The sequence below is a fragment of the Hoplias malabaricus genome, chromosome 2 (genome assembly GCF_029633855.1).
Source record: "Hoplias malabaricus isolate fHopMal1 chromosome 2, fHopMal1.hap1, whole genome shotgun sequence".
NCBI lineage: Eukaryota > Metazoa > Chordata > Actinopteri > Characiformes > Erythrinidae > Hoplias > Hoplias malabaricus.
In genome coordinates this window covers 12,607,335-12,634,379 of record NC_089801.1, presented here as the reverse complement: position 1 = coordinate 12,634,379, position 27,045 = coordinate 12,607,335, and the positions used below count along the sequence as shown (strand labels likewise).

The 27,045-nt window shown below is 38.6% G+C and overlaps 2 protein-coding genes and 1 long non-coding RNA gene across 3 annotated transcripts; all 3 read left to right on the top strand.

The window, feature by feature from the left end:
• Positions 1 to 10,424: 10,424 nt before the first annotated feature.
• Positions 10,425 to 12,387, top strand: LOC136687795 (uncharacterized). Its single transcript, XR_010800534.1, has 3 exons — positions 10,425 to 10,484; positions 11,628 to 11,677; positions 12,134 to 12,387. It is a non-coding gene; the product is annotated as an uncharacterized lncRNA (long non-coding RNA).
• Positions 12,388 to 18,236: 5,849 nt separating this feature from the next.
• Positions 18,237 to 23,667, top strand: LOC136675850 (serine-rich adhesin for platelets-like). The gene is made up of 5 exons (XM_066652629.1): positions 18,237 to 20,174; positions 20,844 to 20,905; positions 21,042 to 21,196; positions 21,379 to 22,031; positions 23,422 to 23,667. The coding sequence occupies exons 1-5, from the start codon at positions 18,237 to 18,239 to the stop codon at positions 23,665 to 23,667; spliced, it is 3,054 nt and encodes a 1,017-aa protein (XP_066508726.1).
• A 936-nt stretch (positions 23,668 to 24,603) lies between these two features.
• On the top strand, positions 24,604 to 26,197 carry zgc:111983 (uncharacterized protein LOC550501 homolog). The gene is made up of 6 exons (XM_066652617.1): positions 24,604 to 24,623; positions 24,760 to 24,914; positions 25,097 to 25,302; positions 25,631 to 25,695; positions 25,806 to 25,957; positions 26,082 to 26,197. The coding sequence occupies exons 1-6, from the start codon at positions 24,604 to 24,606 to the stop codon at positions 26,195 to 26,197; spliced, it is 714 nt and encodes a 237-aa protein (XP_066508714.1).
• Positions 26,198 to 27,045: the final 848 nt, after the last annotated feature.

Here is a 27,045-nt window from a genome sequence, read left to right as displayed (position 1 = left end):
GTTTGTACAGGGACTGGATAGCTCGTAACAAAGAGCCCAGTACCCCATACTCCCTGAGCACCCCCCACAGAATACCCCGAGGGACACGGTCGAATGCCTTCACCAGATCCACAAAACACATGTAGACTGGTTGAGCAAACTCCCATGCACCCTCCAGGATCCTAGCGAGGGTAAAGAGCTGGTCCTGTGTTCCACGACCGGGGCGGAATCCGCATTGTTCCTCCTGGATCCGAGGTTCAACTATCAGTCGGACTCTCTTCTCCAGTACCCCCGCATAGACCTTACCGGGGAGGCTGAGGAGTGTGATCCCCCTATAGTTGGAACACACCCTCCGATCCCCCTTTTTGAAAAGGGGAACCACCACCCCAGTCTGCCAGTCCAGAGGCACTGCCCCCGATGTCCACGCGATGTTGCAAAGACGTGTCAACCAGGACAGCCCCACAACATCCAGAGCCTTGAGGAACCCGGGGTGAACCTCATCCACCCCCGGGGCCCTACCGCCAAGGAGTTTCCCTACCACCTTGGCCACTTCAGCCCCAGTGATAGACGAGCCCCCCCCCCGGGGTCCCCAAGCTCTGCTTCCTCTGCGGAAGACGTGCTGGTGGGATTGAGAAGATCCTCGAAGTATTCCTTCCACCGTCTGATGACGTCCCCAGTCGAGGTCAACAGTTCCCCACCCCCACCATATACAGTGTTGGTGGAAAACTGCTTTCCCCTCCTGAGTCGCCTGACGGTTTGCCAGAAACTTCTTGGAGCCGACCGAAAGTCGTTTTCCATGTTCTCACCAAGCTCCTCCCACACCCGAGTTTTTGCCTCAGCGACTGCCGAGGCCGCAAGCCGCTTGGCTCCCCGGTACCTGTCGGCTGCCTCCGGAGTCCCCTGAGCCAACCAGGCTTGATAGGACTCTTTCTTCAGCTTGATAGCCCCCCTAACCCGGGGTGTCCACCACCGAGTGCGGGGATTGCCACCCCGACAGGCACCGACAACCTTGCAGCCACAGCTCCGTTCAGCCGCCTCAACAATGGAGGTCCGGAACATGGCCCACTCGGACTCAATGTCACCAGCCTCCCCCGGGATGCAGTCGAAGCTCTGCCGGATGTGGGAGTTGAAGATCTTTCTGACAGGTTCCTCTGCCAAACGTTCCCAGCAAACCCTCAGCACACGTTTGGGCCTGCCAGGTCTGTCCGGCATCCTCCCCCGCCATCTGATCCAACTCACCACAAGGTGGTGATCAGTTGACAGCTCAGCGCCTCTCTTCACCCGAGTGTCCAGAACATATGGCCGCAGGTCAGATGATACGACTATAAAGTCGATCATCGAAATGCGGCCTAGGGTGTCCTGATGCCAGGTGTACTTGTGGACACCCTTATGTTCGAACATGGTGTTCGTAATGGACAAACTGTGACGAGCACAGAAATCCAATAACTGAACACCACTCGGGTTCAGATCAGCGGGGCCGTTCCTCCCAATCACGCCCCTCCAGGTCTCACTGTCATTACCCACGTGAGCGTTGAAGTCCCCCAGCAGAACAATGGAGTCCCCAGAATGAGTGTTCTCCAGCACTCCCTCTAGGGTCCCCAAGAAGGCATGGTACTCTGAACTGCTGTTCGGTGCATAAGCACAAACAACAGTCAGAGCCCTTTCCCCAACCCGAAGGCGCAGGGAAATTACCCTCTCGTCCACTGGGGTAAACCCCAACGTACAGGCGCTAAGCTGGGGGGCTATGAGTAAGCCCACACCTGCCTTACGCCTCTCACCCTGGGCAACTCCAGAGTGAAAGAGCATCCAGCCCCTCTCAAGGAGATTGGTTCCAGAGCCCATACTGTGTGTCGAGGTGAGCCCAACTATATCTAGCCGGTACCTCTCAACCTCGCGCACCAGCTCAGGCTCTTTTCCCACCAGAGAGGTTACGTTCCATGTTCCAAAAGCCAGTTTCAGTAACCGAGGATCAGAACGCCAGGGCCCCCGACCCCGACCGCCACCCGATCCACAATGCACCAGACCCGGATTACTACCTCTCCCACAGGTGGTGGGCCCATGGGAGAGTGGACCCATGTATTTCCTTCGGGCTAAGCCTGGCCGGACCCCATAGGTGAAAGTCCGGCCACCAGGCGCTCGCCAAGGAGCCCCTCCCCCAGGCCTGGCTCCAGGGTGAGGCCCCGGTAACCCTGCTCCGGGCAAGGGAGGCTGTGTCCTCGTTGTTATCTTATTCATCCATGTCTTTATGGATCACTCTTTGTCTGGCCCATCACCTAGGACCAATTTGCCTTGGGAGACCCTACCAGGGGCTATTGCCCCCGACAACATAGCTCCTAGGCTCACGCAGGCACGCAAACCCCTCCACCACGTTAAGGTGGTGATCCAAGGAGGAGGAAAACTAAAAGTATTTTTTAATATTTTTTTTCATAAAAATGCTTTGTAAAATATAGGTTGTGGGTTTGAGTCCCACTCTGGGTGACTGTCTGTGAGGAGTTTGGTGTGTTCTCGCCATGTTCATGTGGATTTCCTCCGGGTGCTCCGGTTTCCTACTATGGTCCAAAAACACACGTTGGTAGGTGGAATTTGGTGACTCAAAACTGTTCATAGGTGTGAGTGTGTGAGTGAATATGTGAGTGTGTGTCTCCCTGTGTAGGACTGGCGTCCCCTCCAAAGTGTGTTCCTGCCTTGTGCCCAGTGATTCTGTGTAGGCTCCAGACCCACCACTACCCTGAACTGGATAAGCGGTTAAGACAATGAATGAACGAATGAATGAATTTTTAACTGACTAATATTCTTCATGTGACTTTGCTATTCATTACACAGGAATTTTGCAAAGAGGAAATAAAAAGAAATACTGTTACTGCCCTGAGAATGTTTTACAATGCTTCTTTGAAAATACTGAATGTACTGCTGTATACTTTAAGTCAAAAATAAAAACAAGCATATTGTGTGCTGCTTACTTACTCTTTCAGGACATGACAAGGCATGGGGCTATGTAATAACAATATGACTAATATATGATGTGGCTGTCATCACTACTGTGTGATTAGACTTGAATAGTTAGAGGCCTATTAAGTCTTGTTGTTTGCCAAATAAAATCCAAGTAAAATGTGTTAACATTATTACAGTAAAGACCTTTTTATTATTTAGAGATCATTGAGTTATACCTCACCTACATGAGCGCTTCAATACAGCTACCATGGACCTACATAAACATTTATAAACATTTAGTTTAAAGGTTGTCATTGACATCACCAGTTGTGAAGAAAATAATAACCTAACCTAACAGAAACTATAACACCATATAATATATATGTCAACGACCATTATATGACATGTGATCTTGCAACATTTCTTAAACAGAATATTCCTTAACAAGGAAAAAATAAAAGTTGTTGGTGCCACTGAAAGATTAGCTGGCAGTTGAATATCATGCCAAGAAATGCAATAACCTGAAATACTATGGTTAAAATGGTCCAGGCAGCTAGTCTAACAAACCAGTGCACCATAACCTAGGGGTTAATATAGCACCTATACATCAAATCAAATCAAATCAAATGTATTTATATAGCGCTTTTCACAACTGATGTTGTCACAAAGCAGCTTCACAGAATTCCAGTAAGACAAAGATTTGACATGAAATGTAAAAACAAATGTAAACCCTCAAGTGAGCAAGCCAGGGGCGACAGTGGCAAGGAAAAACTCCCCCACCTGAGGAAGAAACCTTGGGAGGAACCAAGGCTCACAAGGGGTGACCCATCCTCCTCTGGTCAATCTACTGGTGATGATAGTTAGTAGTCCATGAGAACTTCAGTGTAGGGACAGCTTCAAGGCACTTGGTGGTTGCTGGAGCGTGGGCAGCTGGTCTGAAGCGTGGAGGAGGGTCTCGACAGTCATCCATCAGTGTCCAGACAGACAGGTGGGCAGTCGTTTAGTCGGAAAGATGTAAAGGGATGGAATTAGTTTTGAACTGTTTTGTGTTTGTAAAGTAGAAAATATGAAAATTTCCAGAGTGTGGCTAATGACTCTGGCAGATCTGACTATGACAGCTTTAACTAAAAGGAGAGAACCAGGAGGACACACAGACACGGGAGCATCCTGAAACACTGGCATCCCTCCGCTCCACCGTCAACAAACCTGAGTGATCGCGAGAAGCGGCGGGACGACAGCACCAGCGTCTCAGTTTACTATAATTCCTGTGTCCATGCACCCCCCAGATCTGCCGCCTTTATCTATGGGGGAGCATTAGCTACCAAAAGATAAACTAAACAAATGTGTTTTTAGCCTAGATTTGAAGATTGCGACTGTGTCTGAGTCCCGAACATTTTCTGGAAGATCATTCCAGAGTCTGGGGGCTATATAAGAAAAGGCTCTTCCCCCAGCTGAGGCCTTCTGAATTCTGGGAACAATTAAAAATCCAGTATTCTGTGATCTGAGTGAGCGTGGAGGCTCATAATAGGAAATTGTATCTTGAAGATATTCAGGAGCAAGCCCATGTAGAGCTTTATATGTTAATAACAAAATTTTGTAGTCAATGCAGAATTTAACAGGCAGCCAATGAAGTGATGATAAAACTGGGCTGATATGTTCAAATTTTCTAGTTTTAGTGAGGACCCTAGCTGCAGCATTTTGAACTAGTTGAAGTTTTCTTAAATTGCTGCTGGTGCATCCTGACAGTAGTGTGTTACAGTAGTCAAGCCTTGAAGTAATAAAGGCATGTACTAATGTTTCTGCGTCCTGGAGGGATAAGGCATTTCTAATCTTAGCAATATTGCGAAGATGTAAAAAAGCTGTCCTAGTGATACTACCTATGTGTTGATCAAATGATAAATCCGGGTCAATTATGACACCAAGATTTTTTGCTGCTGAACCAGGTTTAACTGGAAAGTCAGCTAGATTTAAAATTAAATCTGATAATTTATTTCTTGCCACTTTTGGACCCAAAAGCAGGACCTCTGTTTTGTTGCTGTTTAGAAGGAGGAAGTTACGCAACATCCAGCCTTTCACGTCTTTTACACAGTCCTCTATTTTCTTTAATCTGTGTTTGTCATCGGGCTTGGCTGAAATATACAATTGTGTGTCGTCTGCGTAACAGTGAAAGTTAATGTCATGGTTTCTTATAACTGTGCCTAGCGGTAACATGTATAATGTAAATAATAATGGTCCTAAAATAGAGCCTTGTGGAATTCCAAATCTTACTTTAGAATAATTTGAATTTAGATTGTTTACTTTTACGAATTGATAACGTTCCGTTAAGTAAGATTTGAACCATAATAGGGCTGTCCCTGTGATTCCAACCATGTTTTCTAACCTTTCTATGAGAATATTGTGGTCTATTGTATCGAAGGCTGCGCTTAGGTCAAGAAGCACCAACAGGGATATGTGGCCTTGATCAGAGGCAAGAAGAAGATCATTTGTTATCTTGACTAGAGCTGTCTCTGTACTATGATGTTGCCTGAATCCAGATTGGAATTTTTCATATATATGATTCTTATGTAGATATGAACTAAGTTGTTGGGCCACAGCTCTTTCTAAGATCTTGGACAGAAATGGCAAATTAGAAATAGGCCTGTAATTAGACAGTGTACTAGCATCAAGATTTGGTTTCTTGATCATAGGTTTAATAACTGCTAGTTTAAAAGCTTTGGGTACATGGCCCAGACTAAGCGATGAGTTTAGTATAGTTAAAAGAGGATCAATAATAGCTGGTAGTACTTCTTTAAGCAATTTTGTGGGAATTGCATCAAGTGTGCAAGTTGTACAGTTTGCGGAGGTGATAATCTTCTCTAGTTCTAATTGTGGGAGTGGGTAAAAGGTTTCAAGTCTTTCTTTTACAGTTATATTATGTTTTATACCATTCACATCGGGTGGCAGCCAGGATGGATTTGATCTTGTGGCTTGAGTTTGTTGTCTAATATTCTCAATTTTATTATTAAAAAAGTCCATAAAATCTTTACTGGTGAGAGTTGCTGGAATTAGTTGTTCAGAACCTGCTTGATTTTTTGTAATTCTAGAAAACACACTAAACAGTGCTCTCGGATTATTTTTATTATGGGAGATCAGCGAGGCCAGATATGCTGAGCGAGCTTTAGTGAGGGCATTTCTATACTCTATAAGGCTGTCCTTCCAGGCAGAATAGAACACTTCAAGCTTGGTTGATCGCCATTTCCGCTCTAGTTTTCGTAATGTTTTTTTTAAAGTACGGGTCTTGTCATTATACCATGGTTCGAGCTTTTTCTGTCTTATACTTTTATGTTTGAAAAGTGGTGCTACCTTTTCTAAAGTAGATCGACAGGTATTTTCTAGGTAACCAGTTAGTACATCTAGGTCCATTGGGTCTGATGGAGTTGGAACTGGGGTCGATAGTTCTGGTAGGTTTTCTATAAATTGTAGGGCGGTAGATGGTTTTATTATACGCCTTGTAGAATAGCGAGGGTTCTTACATATATTATGGCTAAAACGTAGCTCATATGAAATTAAGTAATGATCGGAGATTGCTGAGGATTGTGGTAGGATATTAATTTTGTCAATGTTAAGACCTAGTGTCAGAACTAAGTCTAAAGTGTGGCTGCAGTAGTGTGTAGGCCCTGTTACATTTTGAGTAATACCAATAGAGTCTAAGATTGAGGTAAATGCCTTTTTTTAGTGGGTCACTTTCCTTCTCAAAATGGATATTGAAATCTCCTACAATTATAACTTTATGATTGCACACCGCTAGGTTTGTAGCAAAATCGCTGAATTCTTTCAGAAATTCTAAGTAAGGCCCTGGTGGTCTGTAAATGTTGCATAATAAAAATGCGTCCTTTTTTGTGACCGGATTTGTAATAATAGTGGAGAGAACCTCAAAAGAAGAGAAGGTGTCACATTGTTTAAGACTAATTTCTAGGGTATTTTGGTAAATTACACATACTCCACCTCCTTTGCCTGATATTCTTGGGCTATGTGCATAATTATAGCCTAGGGGGGTGGCTTCATTTAGTGCTAAATATTCATTTGGTGTAACCCACGTTTCCGTGAGACAAAAAACATTGAATTTATGATCACTTATAATATCATTTACGATAAGTGCTTTTGAGTTTAGTGATCTTATGTTGAATAACCCAAATTTTAGTTTTACATGCATGTCATTAAAAATTAAATTAATATGAAATGTTATAGTGAGCACACAATTCACTTTGCTGCAAAGTGAACATAGAGCCAACTTTTTTAGAGCTAACATTATTTCAAGAACCTCCTAAGTCTCAGTGTACAGTTAACAGTCTGTATACATTCATCATTAAGCAGTATTCATACGGCTTCATGACAAGTCTACATATCCAAAACAGATGTCTGATATTGATGATTATTAGTTCTGGAACACAAAAACATTCCAGCCCATCTCTAACATATTCCTTACTCCATATTCCTGCAAAATGTTTTTGCAGAGACACCTTCAATCAGATCAACCAAAATGTGACATATCTGTGTCAGGTTTCTGTTTATTATATACTCCCACTGAAAGGGGAAGTAGTATAAAGAAAATATTCTTGTCACTTGCAGCTTATTCACACTGCTAGTCACCATCTGATTGAGGAACAGCATAGTTGTAGTTTTACAAGAACAGAACTAACAAAGATTTTTAACATGATAAGCAATATTCAGTAAATTCCAAAAGTCTACCTCCTTTAGCTTTTTAAATATCACTAGCTGGAAAACTTGCCAAATATTTCACTTAATTTTATATATATATATATATATATATATATATATATATATGTAATTAAGTGAAATATTTGGCAAGTTTTCCAGCTAGTGATATTTACAAAGCTAAAGGAGGTAGACTATTATGTATATTAAACTATCATATATATATATATATATAACCTATTTTAACAGTACTAATAGTACTTTATTATTATTATTGTCATTAATTTTATGTTTATTTAAAAGAAAACAAAGGGAATCAATTGTGATCATTACAGGAACGTACATTATAGAGGCAAAAATTTACACTTGCTAAACAGTTTTTATGAAATGAAGGATATTCCCAGGTCTTCCCAGTGCTCTGCATGGCTGCATTAACAGTTTACACTCTTCATGTTAGAACATTGTAATAGGAAACTTTTGTGAGATCAGGTACTGACGCTGATGGTTAGTTATGAACAACAAAACCAAACAGGTAGAACAGACTACAGTTCTATTGCTCCATAGGCCAGTAGTGAAAGGCTTTATACACCTCTACCTGACACTTGTGCATGCTTCAATGCTTAGTACTGTAAACAGTGAAATTTTAATTGACACAGTCATCTCAAACCATCCACTTGCAGTCTTGACACTCTACCAACCAAATTTTTTAAGAGTGTGTTTCACACTATAGCACCAGACATACTCCACACTTCACTCATGTCGGGGGTCTTTCCGAGCTCACTAAAAGCTGCAGTTGTAAAGCCTCTTTTAAAAAAGAAAAATTTAGAATCATCTCAGATAAGTAACTACAGACCAATTTCTAATTTATTGTAAATTGGCAAAATCATTGAGAAAATTATTTTCAGGCAAATCACTAGTTTCTTGTCCATAAAAAGTAGCCTAGACAAATTCCAGTCCGGGTTCCAGTCTAACCACAGCACTGAGACTGCTCTAATCAAGGTAATTAATGACATACACTTAAATACTGAGACTGGAAAGGTATCTCTTCTATTACTTCTTGACCTTAGTGCTGCCTTTGTTACCATTGACCATAATATTCTTAAAGATAGACCCACAAACTGGTTTGGACTCTCAGAAACAGTCCTGAAGTGGTTTGTTTCTTACCTGGAAGGCAGGAACTACTTTGTAGAAATAGAAAATAATATTTCAGAGAACAAGCCAGTGACCTGTGGTGTCCCCCAGGGTTCTATTCTTGGTCCACTTTTATTTAATTTATACATGCTTCCTCTCAGCCAGATTCTACAGGACTATGGGCTGTCTTATCACAGCTATGCAGATGATACTCAGATTTAAAAAGCCCTGTCCTCAAACGACTCTGGTCCAGTTGACTTAATATGCAAGTGCCTTGAACACATCACTAACTGGATGGGACACAGCTTTCTGCAGCTGAATAAAGATACAACTGAGATCATACTATTTGGGAACAGCCCTCAAATCTGAAGAACTTACGTATTAATGGACTCAACTCTCAGTTTTAGTAGTCATATTAAAGCAGTTAATAGATTTTTTTTAATAGCATTTTTTCATCACTAAGATTAGAGATTTTCTGACAAAACCAGACCTGGAGAAACTTATAAATGCCTTTATTTCTAGCAGGATTGATTACTGTAATGGTCTCTTAACTGGACTTCCAAAAATGACCATTAAACAGCTTCAGCTGATTCAAAATGCAGCTGCCAGATTTCTCACTCAGAATAAAAGAAGAGATCACATCCCCCCCATTCACAAATCCTTACACTGGATACCAGTCTGTTACAGAACAGACTTTAAGCTGTTATTACTGGTCTATAAATGTCTTAGTGGTGTAGGACCAGTGTATTTATCAGATCTGCTATAGAGACATGAGCCAAGCAGAGCTCTCAGATATTTAGGAACTAGTCAGGTAGTCCTCCCTGTAGTGAAAACTAAACATGAAGAAGCAACGTTTAGCTACTATGCCGCTTTTAAATGGAACCAGCTGACTGAGAACATTAGAAGAGCCCTGACTTTAGACACTTTTAAATCAAGACTGAAAGCATTGCTGTTTGAGCAGGCTCACAGCTCAGTTTAAAATACTCTGCACTTATATTCTGTAATGGCAGTTTAGTTCATTTCTTTTATTGTATCATTTTAAATTATTTTAATCATTTTACTCTTTTTATGTATTTCCTTATATAATACATTACATAATACAATATATTTCCCAATATTTTGTCTTATTTAGTTTTATTATTTTTATTCTTGCTTTTAATTTAAATGTTTCTTCTGTAAAGCACTTTGAATTGCTTTTGTATGAAAGGTGCTCTATGAATAAACTTGCCTTGCCTTCAGTGTCCCATTTTATTAACAATTTTCTTCTATGCAATTTAGACATCTGTGTCCACAGTAGTTACATCTTAATGCTGAATTTACTCATCAGAACATAAGTATACAAAACATATGGCAAAGTGTATAAATGATTTTGACCAGGCTTATCACAATACAATATATAATCAAAGTGGTCCGTATGGTTTAGGCATCACTAACCTGGCTATATGTTACATAATGTGATTTAGCAAACATTACTTGAACAGTACATGAAAAAAAAAGATCCTTTATACAGAGGACTAGATGCAATAAATCAATTGACATGAGAAACAAAAGATATTTGTGCTTCATTTTTTTTTTACTTGTTTGCCAGGAATTTTGTATAAAATATGAAGCCTGTCTATCATTGGACCATTTCTTGATAACTTCCTCCATATAGATATATATTTACTGGCTCACTGACCTCACACTTGATTTGCACCTGATATGAGAGTATCACTTTTCTTAGAGAAGACAGCTTCCAGTAAATTCAGGTGAGTCACAGAGAGCATTTTCTCAAGTTAGTATTTCAAGAATGATGGCAAATTTAAAACATGCATGCATTGGTTTTCTGTTGAAACATTTAAGTTAAACTACAGTTGGAAATATTTTTATTTGTTTTAGAGTTAGTTAAAGTTTTTTTGTTGATATTGTAGAATGTTTATAAGAAGTTTATAAATTATAATTCATAAGTCAAATAAGTTTTATGGTGGCAGTGTGGTGCAAAATTTAATGTTGCTGTCAAACAGTTCAAGGATCCTGGGGTTGTGGGCACACACCCTGCTTTGGGTCACTGTGTGTGTGAAGTTTTATGTGTTATCCCTGTGTTTGTGTGGGTTTCATTGATGATATAAGTTCTTGCCTAGTCCAAAAATCCATACTGAGAGGGCTACTCAAATGTGTGTATAGGTATGAGTGACTGAGTGAGTTTGTGATGCTCTGTGACGTATTGGTGCTTTGTTCAGTGAGTGGCCCTGCATTGCGACAAGTGATTCTGGATTGGCTCCTGATGCACCGCAACCATGAACTGTACAAGTTGTTACAGACAATGAATTAATCAATATAGTCAATTACAACTGTTGGATCTTGTGTTACATGGGTGATTTTTAGAATGGATGGTCAATGATCACTGATCTCTAGCATGAACAGAACCAACTTCTATAGATTATTATTTTTATTCCTCTGAAGAATATCAGAATATCATTTGATATGTATGGTTAATAGTATTTGGTTGTTCTAAAATGATACACAGTAGTCCATCTATTGCTCTGCACAGCACACACTAACACATCACCACCACAGTGTGAATGCAATATGAATGGTCCACTACCCAAAAAATACCTGCTCTGTATTGGTCCTAGAAAGGGCAAAAAATAAATAAATAAATAAATAATGCAGAACACCATATGGACTAAGGGATGTAAACAACTTAATTTAACTTTTTTGCCTGAGCTGTATTTATGTATTTATATTTATATTTCTTAATTTATTTAAAAAAAAAATTTTGTATCCATTAGGGGTTTAATTCTATATAATACAGCATTAAATACATACAATAAATCATGACATTTGTGTGCATTTTGGAGGTAAATATTTTATTTATTTATTACTGACAAACAAATTCCATTTTATGTTAGGAACAACACAATGGACTGGAGGGTCATTCTGGCTGTGTTGTGCCTGATAGGTAAGATTTTAAATCAGTTGCTCTGCATTATTGCCAATGTTTTACTCAAAGATTATTCCTTTGGAGTGCAGCTTTTGGAGTACTGCCTAACCTTTAATTACTTGTTTCCAAATCTGATACTCCCATTTCAGGAGCATATGTGAAAATTACATTTACTTCTCTTCAACACTATAAGCACTATTTTCATTATAATGCTTCTACTGTGCTCTCACAATATGAGTCTGCAGAAAGGGGGAACTACATGGAAAATGCATATAAAAGGCATGTGATTTTATATATAAATATGTCTAAAACATTGTCTAAAATGATTAGTCTAAAATGATGAGCTCTAGTAAAAATATTGAAGGGATATACCTTTGCTCTCATATTTAGATCAATATGTGATACACCACTCACACAATTCACACAATTCCCATAAACCTATTGTTATTTAACAAAACTGCCTTTCTTTAACAGAGGGATCTATAACACAATCATCAAATGCTACAAGCCAGATTTCAACAACAGCAACAATCTTATCCTCAGATACTACAGTAACTCCTTCTGCTAGTGGAAACCAGGCTTCAACTTTGGCTTCTGTAACTCAGTCTATCTCTACTGGCATGCCTTCAGATTCCAGCAGCACAACCCAGTCTGCAGCCTCCAGCAACACAATCCAGTCTACACCTTCCAGCAATACAGAACAGTCTATAGCCGCCGGCAGCACAATCCAGTCTACATCTTCCAGCAACACAGACCAGTCTGCAGCCACCAGCAGCACAATCCAGTCTACACCTTCCAGCAACACAGACCAGTCTGCAGCCACCATTAACACAATCCAGTCTTCACATTCCAGCAACACAGCCCAGTCTACAGCCACTGGCAGCACAATCCAGTCTACACCTTCCAGCAACACAGCCCAGTCTACAGGCACCGGCAGCACAATCCAGTCTACACCTTCCAGTCACACAGCCCAGTCTACAGGCGCCAGCAGCACAATCCAGTCTACACCTTCCAGCAACACAGACCAGTCTACAGCCACCGGCAGCACAATCCAGTCTACACCTTCCAGCAACACAGCCCAGTCTACAGCCACCAGCAGCACAAGCCAGTCTACACCTTCCAGCAACACAGACCAGTCTACAGCTGCCGGCAGCACAATCCAGTCTACAGCTTCCAGCAACACAGCCCAGTCTACAACCGCCAACAGCACAATCCAGTCTACAATGTCCAGCAACCCAGACCACTCTACAGCTGTTGGCAGCACAATCCAGTCTACACCTTCAACAGCAGTTACAATAGCCATAACACCTGCTTCAACATTCAGTTTTTCCTTCAGCATCAATGAAACCTTTAATTCATCTTTGAACAACAACACATCTCCTCAGTTTATAGCACTAGCTTCCAGTATATCCAGTCAGGTAAAATGGGAAAAAATCTGTGAAATGTTTACATAACTTATAACTGACAGTTCGATAAGTTACTTGATATTCCAATGCATATTGTAATACAAACACTTGATCAGATTTAATTGCCTGGCCAAATGTTTTGTGTCCTCTATGGAAATCATATTGGTGCACATTTTGTTGAGCAATTACTTTACATTAGCTCCTGAGTGTAAAATACATGATATAACGCACACTTTTACATTTATTTCACTGTATTAAATTTGGCAGATAAATACAAATTGCTCAAATACAAAGCATTAAAATTAGCAGAAAGTTGTAACACTGAAGTATGTTCCATGCACAGCATCAGGGAAACATTTAAAACACAACAAAATTTTGTGGAGGCATTTGAGTGTTATTATATTTCTGATTTCTGGTTCATGTTTTTCAGTTTACACGAGTTTTTCAGGATGCCTTTCCCAATTTCCTGAGATTGGATGTTTTGTCATTCCGGTGAGGGGAATTTTTTATTTATTTTTTTGATACATGTTGCTTTTTATGATGTCCTACTCAGAACCTGTATGTTTATTTGCCTCTGCATTTTCAGGAGTGGCTCCATTGTGACATCAACCCTACTCTCATTTAGGTCCAATGATGCTACTGTGACCCAACTAAAAAACATCATTACTGATGCAATTAACAAAGGAAAAGTTACCTTAAACATCATTCAAAGCTCCATCGATGTCACCCAGACTTCAGGTCAGTTTGCACAGTGATTATGTATTTGTTAATTAAAAGCTTTTCTTGAAAAATAGCTTAATTGATATGGTTCTTAAGGACACTAAATTTTATTTATATTTTCACAGGTCCTATCAATTCCATGGCACCCGGAATGGCCAGCTTACTACCAGTGCTACTGATGTACCTCATATCGATTTTGATTTCAGCTGCATTGCACTTCTAACAGTAATCCTGTTCAGAATTCAAATATACATAATGAAAACTTTAAGGAACACTAGGTTAGATTGGGTATATTTCCACCTAGGCTCCACCTACAATCACAGAGTGCTATTCACTGTCCTGAAATTTTGGGGGTAGGAAGGGATTGGTTTCCTACCCTCTTCCAGCAAATACATAGTGCAGGGTCTGCAGTGCTGAGTCTGGAGTAGCAACAACAGAGGGACTTTTCTCACTATTACATGAATGTGAAGCAAAACAATAATTTTAAAGTGGTAATTTTAAGGTAAAAATTCTACCTAGGGTTCCTTTAAAGTAGTACTGGAAAAGAATAAATATATTTGCCTCCATTTGACAAGTTATAATCAATGATTTTGTAATCTTTAGCTCATTTTAAATTAGGTATGAATGCCTTTTTTTTAAAAAGGTATGTGCATCTATATGAGAAAATGCTCCTTTTTTAACTAACAAGATTTAATGATGTTCATGTTCATATGGTACAGAACATGTCTGAAATTCATCCACATCTGACAGAAAATAAAGATTGTGTCTTTAATTAATCTGACAGAAAAACTGATTTATCTATTGTTGTAATCTAGTTAATGATATTGATTCATCTCACTCTGAAAATACAATTTAATTTGGTTTCTTTTAGAATGAAATGGGGTATGTACCTTAAGATAACAACTTTACAGGAAAAAGTAAAGAAAACAGATTTGTGCTTATGTTGATACAATGAGTTGTTTTATTTAATATTATTACTTTATTAAAAATCTGCCAAATATTTTTTAAAAGAAAAAGATGATGTACAAGAGTTTATTTATTCAATCATTATATTATTCAACAATGTATACAGAGCTTGTATACTATTCTAAAGGCAGTATGAAATAAAGTTTGTACATTTTACCAATTTATCGCGTTACATATTTAATTGTATTTTTGTAATTATTTTATATGATAAAACCTATTTGTGCCTTCTATTTTTATGAAGCTATGATGTGAAATACACTACTTCCTCCAGATTTACCAGACACATTAGATGTATTTGCACAGTATTGGTGATCTCAGCCTAACTCACTATCGGATCGGAAAGGAAATTGATGTTATCAAACATCACTACATTACAGACCCTTAACCAATGTGGTCAAAGGAACATGCAGCAGCTCCCCCAAGTCCTAGTGCACTTTAGTATAGAGATTGATAGCAAGGAGACGGCAGACCACAGTTAGGCAAAGTTGAAAGTCCACTTGCATTTTGCACAGCGTGTTCTGGGAGGACCATGACTAATCAGAATTTTAGACAAAATTCCATATAGTCCTTTTCCATTCACAAGTTATTTTGTTATTCTTTAAAAATTAGATGAGTAAATAATTTTAATCCAGAGCAATGTGAATATTTTCAGCATTCTGGTGGAGAACATCAAGGTTCAAACACAGCGCACCAACAACACAAGGACACAGATGATGGCAGAGGCTTTGCACCAAATTCTGCGTCCTATGCACAAGCAGTGCTCATAGGCTGCCCTCACCCAACAAAACAAGTTCAGTCCAGTTATCTAACCACACATTAATCTAACATCTCTTATATGTATAACAAACAATATCCTAATCACTAAAGACTTCACTGAATTTTTGTTTTATTTGCAGGATGATTAAAAGCTATAAAAATAAATGCCACCAATGGTAGCTTAACATGATTTGCATCATAAAAACTTTGGATGGAATTGATTTTAATCTCTTATTCTAATTAGGCTATAGCCAAACATATGCCACAGTAAAACAGAGAGTGTGAGTTTAGTGTTGCTTAACACGTTACAGTATAAATAGCTAAAATGAATGAATATTAAATCATTTTAAACCTTCTAAATTTTAAACACCCTCTGTGACAGTTTCCGAAACTGAGTGCCATGCGTTTTACAAGTCAGCTACTGATTTGACAGTCAAACCTAATGAAGCTATGACACTGAGCCTACTAAGTTAGATTATTAGTCTAATTATATTATGTATAATAAATATTTATATACTGTATATTATTTTGAATTAGTGCAATGGTGCGGTAGGCTTTGCAATAAAAAAAAAAGTATTTAGAGTTTACCTCAGATTACAAATAAGGCACCATGTCATTTCAAATTTTGTGCTATGCTGCTTTTAGCACTGAGAATCAAGGTGGTATTTAAATGTTTTAACCACAGGAGTTTACTTAATGTAGGATTTTGCTTTCACATTTAGGCTCACCTTTCTTTAAGAAAGAAATTTGTTAACAGTTGCTTTCGCACATTTCTTTTTTTCCCTGCCTCTCTTTTCTTGTCTGAAAACCGGATTTAGCTTTCTTGGGCATCATTTTCCATAGCACAGATACAACACACACTGCCGCTTCAGCAGAAAGAACGCTGAGTTAAATGCATCTAGTTAAAAAGCCCAGTAAAGTCAAATCAAATTTCAAATCAAATTTATTTATATAGCGCTTTTCACAACTGATGTTGTCACAAAGCAGCTTCACAGAATTCCAGTAAGACAAGATTTGACATGAAATGTAAAGACAAATGTAAAACCCTCAAGTGAGCAAGCCAGGGGCAGACTAATTCACTTTGTGCAAGGGGTGGATAGGACACACAATTAAATCCATCAATCAACCGATAGATTTAAATTTTAAATTTGCATTAGTTAGCAACATTTATTGTGATCTTTGAATGATATTAATATTTAAAGGAAAATAAAATTCCAGACTCCCACTGAGACCCCTCTGGATGATGGCCATATTTTAGATCATATATTAGACTGCCCTCAACAAATTCCCTTGGTAAGAGAGAGCATGGTTCCCAGCCTGTGTTTGTACGTATTACTGAAATGAATCAGGGAGTTTCCGTAAGGCATAAGAGACAAGATGTTTGTTTTTTTTAATCATGCTGTTTGTCAGGTTCATCTGGGTAAACAAAATATCTCTGTCATTAAATAATTACTCTGTACACACCCTCATTTAAAAGTTGGGTTTACTGGGTTTCAAGCCACATTTGTGCTTTGCAGCTGATCAGAGGCCATTGCAAATCTCCCAGAAAACAGTTACCTCTGGATACAAGTAAGTCAAAATGAGAATTCTATCATTAAAAATATATATTATATTATGACTACAAAAGAAAGTATATATATATATATATATATACACACACACAGCTTTTCTAAGATGAAAGCCAATTTTGAACAATACTAGGTGTTCGCAGGTATTTTTCAATTTAATTCATATACATTGTATACATAATTAAAAACTATTTAAATGACAAACCTGAGTCAAATAATGTATTCTATAAAATAAATAGAATTCCTAAGTCAGTTATAGCTTATATCTGTTTAATTACATTTTTTTTCTTTTTACACGTGTGATTTTAATGAATAGATTTTCAATGATCACAGAACTCTAACATCAACAGGAGCAACTTTTATAGAATTTTACATTAATTTATTCATTTTATTGTATGTCTACAACCACGTCAATGTCGATACAATTTAAAATATTTTCCATCACCCAAACAATAACAGCTCTATTAGCAACAGATTGACTACACTCTGCCATTGTTCAACTACAAAGTGCATCCATATGTTTATTTGAGCTGATAAAAGGAACTAAGAGTGTAAAAATTGAGGTATTTTAAAGTTTTTGCTGTTCCTGCAAGGACATTTTTAATGTAAAAAAAAATCATAAATATTCTGTACATTTTGGAAGTATGTTTGTAATAAAAAACCTTTCATGTTATGTTTGGAACAGTAAAATGGACTGGAGGGTCATTCTGACTGTGTTGTTCCTTATAGGTAAGACTTTAACTTACTTTCTGTGTATCAGTACTGTCGTTTACAGTAATTCAGAGAATCTGAGTGCCAGCTGTAATACAGTCTGTAGAACAACCTATATTCCACCAGAAGCTGGATTCAGAATGCAAAAGAGACCGGGAATGATGTCATAAATGTTTTTTTTTTTTTTTACTGAAAGAGATGTATGGCTTTATTCCTACTCTCATTTACTTATATATAAAAATACATATAAATAAATAATGTGTTGGTTTTTGAATCTTAGGTATTTTTTTTACATAATATTATACCACATTTGTCATATAGGCCTGTAGCAAACAATTAGTAAATGTCAATTAATTTGTTTGTTATTAAGTTATAAAGTATGTGATGAATGATTCCCATCCACCCATTTCTCTTTAATGACACTGTCTCTTTTTAATAGAGGGATTCGCAATGGAGGATTCATTGACTTCAGGTCCATCCTCAACCACTGTGTTAACTCATTCTATTGTAACTCAGCCTGCTTCTACTGCCAGTGAAAACCAGGGTTTAACTTCAATTTCAGCAACTCAGCCTACTTCTACTGCCAGTGAAAACCAGGGTTCAACTTCAATTACAGCAACTCAGCCTGCTTCTTCTGCCACTGAAACCCAGGGTTCAACTTCTACTACTGTAACTCAGCCTGCTTCTACTGCCAGTGAAAACCAGGGTTCAACTTCTACTACTGTAACTCAGCCTCATTCTACTGCCAGTGAAAACCAGGGTTCAACTTCTACTACTGTAACTCAGCCTCCTTCTACTGCCAGTGAAAACCAGGGTTCAACTTCTACTACTGTAACTCAGCCTCCTTCTACTGCCAGTGAAAACCAGGGTTCAACTTCTACTACTGTAACTCAGCCTGCTTCTACTGCCAGTGAAAACCAGGGTTCAACTTCTACTACTGTAACTCAGCCTGCTTCTACTGCCAGTGAAAACCAGGGTTCAACTTCTACTACTGTAACTCAGCCTCCTTCTACTGCCAGGGAAAACCAGGGTTCAACTTCTACTACTGTAACTCAGCCTCATTCTACTGCCAGTGAAAACCAGGGTTCAACTTCTACTACTGTAACTCAGCCTCCTTCTTCTGCAAGTGAAAACCAGGGTTCAACTTCTACTACTGTAACTCAGCCTCCTTCTTCTGCAAGTGAAAACCAGGGTTCAACTTCTACTACTGTAACTCAGCCTCCTTCTACTGCCAGTGAAAACCAGGGTTCAACTTCTACTACTGTAACTCAGCCTGCTTCTACTGCCAGTGAAAACCAGGGTTCAACTTCTACTACTGTAACTCAGCCTCCTTCTACTGCCAGTGAAAACCAGGGTTCAACTTCTACTACTGTAACTCAGCCTGCTTCTACTGCCAGTGAAAACCAGGGTTCAACTTCTACTACTGTAACTCAGCCTGCTTCTACTGCCAGTGAAAACCAGGGTTCAACTTCTACTACTGTAACTCAGCCTCCTTCTACTGCCAGGGAAAACCAGGGTTCAACTTCTACTACTGTAACTCAGCCTCATTCTACTGCCAGTGAAAACCAGGGTTCAACTTCTACTACTGTAACTCAGCCTCCTTCTTCTGCAAGTGAAAACCAGGGTTCAACTTCTACTACTGTAACTCAGCCTCCTTCTTCTGCAAGTGAAAACCAGGGTTCAACTTCTACTACTGTAACTCAGCCTCCTTCTACTGCCAGTGAAAACCAGGGTTCAACTTCTACTACTGTAACTCAGCCTGCTTCTACTGCCAGTGAAAACCAGGGTTCAACTTCTACTACTGTAACTCAGCCTCCTTCTACTGCCAGTGAAAACCAGGGTTCAACTTCTACTACTGTAACTCAGCCTCCTTCTACTGCCAGTGAAAACCAGGGTTCAACTTCTACTACTGTAACTCAGCCTCCTTCTTCTGGCAGTGGAAACCAGGGTTCAACTTCAACTACAGCAACTCAGCCTGCTTCTTCTGGCAGTGGAAGCCAGGGTTCGAATTCTACTACTGTAAATCAACCTCCTTCTTCTGGCAGTGGAAACCAGGGTTCAACTTCAACTACAGCAACTCAGCCTGCTTCTTCTGGCAGTGGAAACCAGGGTTCAACTTCACCTATTGTAACTCAGCCTCCTTCTTCTGGCAGTGGAAACCAGGGTTCAACTTCTACTACTGTAACTCAGCCTACTTCTCCTCTAAATGGAACCCAACCAACTTCTATCAGTGTATCCCAAACTACAACAGCCATCCCAACAACTTCAGTTCAAGCATCAAATCATTTATTCAATGTGTCCTTCAGCTCACCTGAAACATTCACAACAGATTTGAACAGCCCCAACTCCGAAGCATATAACACCCGTGTTTCAAAAGTCATCGCAGGAGTAAGTTTAACCACTTCACATCAACATTTTATATCTGGGAAATTTAAGAAAATCATGTACCATTCTGCAAAGGATGGGCACCCCCTTCAGGGTGTGTTCCTGTCTTGTGCCCAGTGATTCTGGGCAGGCTCCAGACCCACCGCAACCCTGAACTGGATAAGCGGTTTCAGACAATGAATGAATGAATGAATGTACCATTCTACCAATATACTACTACTTCCTACAATGTCCTTTATGTAAAATGAATACAAACTACAGAAATATCATTGGTATTGTTATTGCTAACATATATTACAAAGTAAAAGCATAAGTATGTAGCAATTAACTGAATTTCAAAAGAATTTTAAAAAGCCATCAATGTGAACATTGTCCTGTCTCTTTATAAACCTGCTCATAGGGAGAATCCACAGTGGTTCCCGCTTCTGTCCTTTTGACCCAATAGTTTGGAAATTGTAGCAATCTACATTTTAACTATGAAGAACTTGACAGGTAGTTAATTGATTCAACTGGGCAAGATGAGACGTGACAAAAATGCACAACATATTAGGTCTCCAATATGGGGTTAGGAATCACATTTTCTTGATTTTCCAAGATCCAAAGTAACAAGTAAACTTTGATTTTCAAAAGGAAATTAATTAATGTGGAGTTCTGTGTTTGTTTTGATTCCAGCTAACGCCTTATTTCCGCTCAAAATTCTCAAATTTTCACAGGATGCGTGTGTTAAGATTTAGGTGAGTGAAAAAAAATCATTCTGATTCATTGATATTGGATTGTATAAAAATGCTTGTTTATGTTAGAAATTGTGTTCTGTTTTATGAAAAGGAATACTGACAGGACTCAGCCTTAATGATGATCTTCTCATTACAGGAGTGGTTCTGTAATTACAGACACAGAGGTTGACTTTAGTTCAAACGGAACACTTCCTAGCCCTTCCAGTGTTAAAGATGTACTGGTGGAAGCAGCCAACAATTCATCATTGGGTTTTAACATCACAGCAGACTCAGTAAATGTCAGCACAGCCAGTGAGTCTCTTTGTAACAGACTGTAACTGGAATATATGTTGGAACTGGTTTCTCAGAATACATGATATTACTTAATGTACTGATGACCCTGGTGTTGTTGCATATTTTTGCATAATGTTTGCATATGTTTTTTAATTAGTTCTACTTTATTAACTGTAATATTTTGTCTGGGATCTCTGTAGTCATACCAACGCAAGCCCCAAGTGACACCCAAACTACAATTTTCAGTAGTGTAAACCCAACTACAGTTTCCAGCAGTGAAAACCAGACTACGGTTTCTGGCAGTGAAAACCAGACTACAGCCTCCAGCAATGAAAACCAGACTACAGTCTCCAGCAGTGAAAACCAGACTACAGTTTCCAGCAGTGCAAACCAGACTACAGCTTCCAGCAGTGCAAACCAGACTACAGCTTCCAGCAGTGCAAACAAGACTACAGTTTCCAGCAGTGCAAACCAGACTACAGCTTCCAGCAGTGCAAACCAGACTACAGTTTCCAGCAGTGCAAACCAGACTACAGTTTCCAGCAGTGCAAACCAGACTACAGCTTCCCTCAGTGCAAACCAGACTACAGCTTCCAGCAGTGCAAACCAGACTACAGTTTCCAGCAGTGAAAACCAGACTACAGTTTCCAGCAGTGCAAACCAGACTACATTTTCTGGCACTCCCACTAATGTCAGTGTGTCCCAAACTACACCAAGCGTCCCAACAACCTCAGCTCAAGCATCAAATCCTTTCTACTATGTGTCCTTCAGCTCACCTGAAATATTCACACCAGATTTGAACAAACCAGAGTCCGAAGCGTATAACACCCGTGTTTCAAAAGTCATCGCAGGAGTAAGTTTATCCACTTCACATCAACATTTTATCTGGAAAATTTGAGAAAATCGTGTACCATTCTGCAAAGGATGGGCACCCCCTCCAGGGTGTGTTCCTGTCTTGTGCCCAGTGATTCTGGGCAGGCTCCAGACCCACGCAACCCTGAATCGGATAAGCGGTTTCAGACAATGAATGAATGAATGAATGTACCATTCTACCAATATACTACTACTTCCTACAAGGTCCTTTATGTAAAATGAATACAAACTACAGAAATATCATTGGTATTGTTATTGCTAACATATATTACAAAGTAAAAGCATAACTATGTATGAAAGCAATTAACTGAATTTCAAAAGAATTTTAAAAAGCCATCAATGTGAACATTGTCCTGTCTCTTTATAAACCTGCTCATAGGGAGAATCCACAGTGGTTCCCGCTTCTGTCCTTTTGACCCAATAGTTTGGAAATTGTAGCAATCTACATTTTAACTATGAAGAACTTGACAGGTAGTTAATTGATTCAACTGGGCAAGATGAGACGTGACAAAAATGCACAACATATTAGGTCTCCAATATGGGGTTAGGAATCACATTTTCTTGATTTTCCAAGATCCAAAGTAACAAGTAAACTTTGATTTTCAAAAGGAAATTAATTAATGTGGAGTTTTGTGTTTGTTTTGATTCCAGCTAACGCCTTATTTCCGCTCAAAATTCTCAAATTTTCGCAGGATGCGTGTGTTAAGATTTAGGTGAGTGAAAAAAAATCATTCTGATTCATTGATATTGGATTGTATAAAAATGCTTGTTTATGTTAGAAATTGTGTTCTGTTTTATGAAAAGGAATACTGACAGGACTCAGCCTTAATGATGATCTTCTCATTACAGGAGTGGTTCTGTAATTACAGACACAGAGGTTGACTTTAGTTCAAACGGAACACTTCCTAGCCCTTCCAGTGTTAAAGATGTACTGGTGGAAGCAGCCAACAATTCATCATTGGGTTTTAACATCACAGCAGACTCAGTAAATGTCAGCACAGCCAGTGAGTCTCTTTGTAACAGACTGTAACTGGAATATATGTTGGAACTGGTTTCTCAGAATACATGATATTACTTAATGTACTGATGACCCTGGTGTTGTTGCATATTTTTGCATAATGTTTGCATATGTTTTTTAATTAGTTCTACTTTATTAACTGTAATATTTTGTCTGGGATCTCTGTAGTCATACCAACGCAAGCCCCAAGTGACACCCAAACTACAATTTTCAGTAGTGTAAACCCAACTACAGTTTCCAGCAGTGAAAACCAGACTACGGTTTCTGGCAGTGAAAACCAGACTACAGCCTCCAGCAATGAAAACCAGACTACAGTCTCCAGCAGTGAAAACCAGACTACAGTTTCCAGCAGTGCAAACCAGACTACAGCTTCCAGCAGTGCAAACCAGACTACAGCTTCCAGCAGTGCAAACAAGACTACAGTTTCCAGCAGTGCAAACCAGACTACAGCTTCCAGCAGTGCAAACCAGACTACAGTTTCCAGCAGTGCAAACCAGACTACAGTTTCCAGCAGTGCAAACCAGACTACAGCTTCCCTCAGTGCAAACCAGACTACAGCTTCCAGCAGTGCAAACCAGACTACAGTTTCCAGCAGTGAAAACCAGACTACAGTTTCCAGCAGTGCAAACCAGACTACATTTTCTGGCACTCCCACTAATGTCAGTGTGTCCCAAACTACACCAAGCGTCCCAACAACCTCAGCTCAAGCATCAAATCCTTTCTACTATGTGTCCTTCAGCTCACCTGAAATATTCACACCAGATTTGAACAAACCAGAGTCCGAAGCGTATAACACCCGTGTTTCAAAAGTCATCGCAGGAGTAAGTTTATCCACTTCACATCAACATTTTATCTGGAAAATTTGAGAAAATCGTGTACCATTCTGCAAAGGATGGGCACCCCCTCCAGGGTGTGTTCCTGTCTTGTGCCCAGTGATTCTGGGCAGGCTCCAGACCCACGCAACCCTGAATCGGATAAGCGGTTTCAGACAATGAATGAATGAATGAATGTACCATTCTACCAATATACTACTACTTCCTACAAGGTCCTTTATGTAAAATGAATACAAACTACAGAAATATCATTGGTATTGTTATTGCTAACATATATTACAAAGTAAAAGCATAACTATGTATGAAAGCAATTAACTGAATTTCAAAAGAATTTTAAAAAGCCATCAATGTGAACATTGTCCTGTCTCTTTATAAACCTGCTCATAGGGAGAATCCACAGTGGTTCCCGCTTCTGTCCTTTTGACCCAATAGTTTGGAAATTGTAGCAATCTACATTTTAACTATGAAGAACTTGACAGGTAGTTAATTGATTCAACTGGGCAAGATGAGACGTGACAAAAATGCACAACATATTAGGTCTCCAATATGGGGTTAGGAATCACATTTTCTTGATTTTCCAAGATCCAAAGTAACAAGTAAACTTTGATTTTCAAAAGGAAATTAATTAATGTGGAGTTTTGTGTTTGTTTTGATTCCAGCTAACGCCTTATTTCCGCTCAAAATTCTCAAATTTTCGCAGGATGCGTGTGTTAAGATTTAGGTGAGTGAAAAAAAATCATTCTGATTCATTGATATTGGATTGTATAAAAATGCTTGTTTATGTTAGAAATTGTGTTCTGTTTTATGAAAAGGAATACTGACAGGACTCAGCCTTAATGATGATCTTCTCATTACAGGAGTGGTTCTGTAATTACAGACACAGAGGTTGACTTTAGTTCAAACGAAACACTTCCTAGCCCTTCCAGTGTTAAAGATGTAGTGGTGGAAGCAGCCAACAATTCAACATTGGGTTTTAACATCACAGCAGACTCAGTAAATGTCAGCACAGCCAGTGAGTCTCTTTGTAACAGACTGTAACTGGAATATATGTTGGAACTGGTTTCTCAGAATACATGATATTACTTAATGTACTGATAACCCAGGTGTTGTTGTATATTTTTGCATAATGTTTGCATATGTTTTTTAATTAGTTCCACTTTATTAACTGTAATATTTTGTCTGGGATCTCTGTAGTCATACCAACGCAAGCCCCAAGTGACACCCAAACAACAATTTTCAGCAGTGCAAACCAGACTACAGTTTTAACATCAGCTTCAACAACCACAAAACCTGCTTCAGCATTTAATGTGATCTTCAGCATTAATAGAACATTTGATTCAAATCTAAGCAACAGTACATCTCCACAGTTTAAGGCACTAGCTGACAACATCACCACTCAGGTAAACACTCAGCATAATTTTCATTGAATAGACAGTCCTATAGGTTCTTTGATCACCCAATTTTCATAGAGACCTGCATAGAATCTTCCATTAAATATAATGTAAAATATTTTACGCATATATTCGGTCATATATTGTTCAAATATTTATGTTTACCCCATACAGGATTCACAATTATGAAAATTGCAAAATACAAAACTGAAATTTGCAATACTGAACTTTGTTCCATGTACAATTTGAGCAAATGTGTCATTTCATTAACATCCTTATATGTTAATAGTTTGTTAAGGGTGTTAATATTTCCTAATTTTTACTGCCTCCTTTCCAGATTTCACCCTTTTTCCAGGCTTCATTTCCCAAAAATTTTCTTGGCATGCAAGTTTTAGAGTTCCGGTGAGAAACAAATAATTATAAATACATACCTATATAGATATAACTACAAAAACATTTATACATTATATATATATATATGTGTGTGTGTGTGTCTGTGTGTGCATTTTCAGGAATGGCTCCATTGTGACAACGTTAGAAGTCTTATTTAGTTCTGGTACAGTTACCCAGGGCCAAGTATATGACACCATTCTTAATGCAGTTAAAAATGGAAACCTGTCCTTTAGTGTCATTCCAAGCTCCATCTCTGTCATCCAGACTTTAGGTCAGTTTGCACTCACAGTGATGATGTAATGCTGCACATCCACTTTCCTTGAAAGGTAGCTTTAAGGACCAAGTAGTTTTAAATGCTTTGGTAGTATACTAATTTTTATTTGTATTTTCCACAGGTAATAGCACCACAGTCCCTCCCAAGCCAAATATTGCAACAGGAATTGCCGGCTCACTTCCAGTGCTATTCATGTCCCTTATAGTGATGTTGCTTTCAGCTGCATTCCACTACTAACAGTTATCCAGATCTGAAGACAAATATACACATTATGACATCATAGAAATAAAGTAAAAAACAAAAGTGCAAAATAAGAATTAATACAGAAATGTTTCTAGCTATAAGTATTGTTTTTTGTCTATTTTTGAACTGGCAATGTATAATTAAATTATTTTGATAGTATAATGGGATAAATCCTATCTGTAAAAGAAAAAGTGTATTTATATGAGGAAGTTTTTTGCTTAATAATGTAATGAAATATTTAATGAAGGTAATGTCCTTATGGTTAGGACATGCCTGAAAAATTCCTCCACGTTATAACAATTATAAGGATGTTTGTCTTTCATTAATCTTTAGTCTAGTTAATGATATTAAATCTCACTTTGAACCTACTGATTGTTAGAATGAAATGAGTAATGGAACAAAACATTATACCTCAAAATAGCAACATGACAGGAAAAGGAATATGTTCATATCTATACCCTTAGATTGATTTACTTTATTTTTTCTTTACTGTTTTTGAACATAGAAAAGGAAAAAACAACAAACTGGTGGTACAAGTTTGTTCTGACAGCAACGTTATATTAATCAACATCTAAATGCCTAAGTGTACTATTCTAAAGACAGTATCAAATAAAGTTTGTATATTTACCACTTTATTTGGAGGTTCATTTGTTTTAACTGTTTCTAAATCATTTAGTATTAATGATTAAGTTTTATTTTTATATCAAATATACCACATGATACTGATATGCAACTAATACCAAACTACTTGAACCAATTAAACATTTTTTAAAGGTAAAAACAGATTCATGAAGACAGAAAATGTCAGCCTGTGAAAACAACTGTGCTAAAAATGAGCTATC

Bases quoted from the DNA above. Each gene is read 5' to 3' on its own strand.
- LOC136675850 (XM_066652629.1), top strand. From the start codon at position 18,237: ATGGAGGATTCATTGACTTCAGGTCCATCCTCAACCACTGTGTTAACT. The intron at 20,906-21,041 runs GTGAGTGAAAAA...TTCTCATTACAG, and splicing joins ATGCGTGTGTTAAGATTTAG to GAGTGGTTCTGTAATTACAG. The intron at 21,197-21,378 runs GTGAGTCTCTTT...GGATCTCTGTAG, and splicing joins AGTAAATGTCAGCACAGCCA to TCATACCAACGCAAGCCCCA.
- zgc:111983 (XM_066652617.1), top strand. From the start codon at position 24,604: ATGCGTGTGTTAAGATTTAG. The intron at 24,915-25,096 runs GTGAGTCTCTTT...GGATCTCTGTAG, and splicing joins AGTAAATGTCAGCACAGCCA to TCATACCAACGCAAGCCCCA. The intron at 25,696-25,805 runs GTGAGAAACAAA...GTGCATTTTCAG, and splicing joins ATGCAAGTTTTAGAGTTCCG to GAATGGCTCCATTGTGACAA.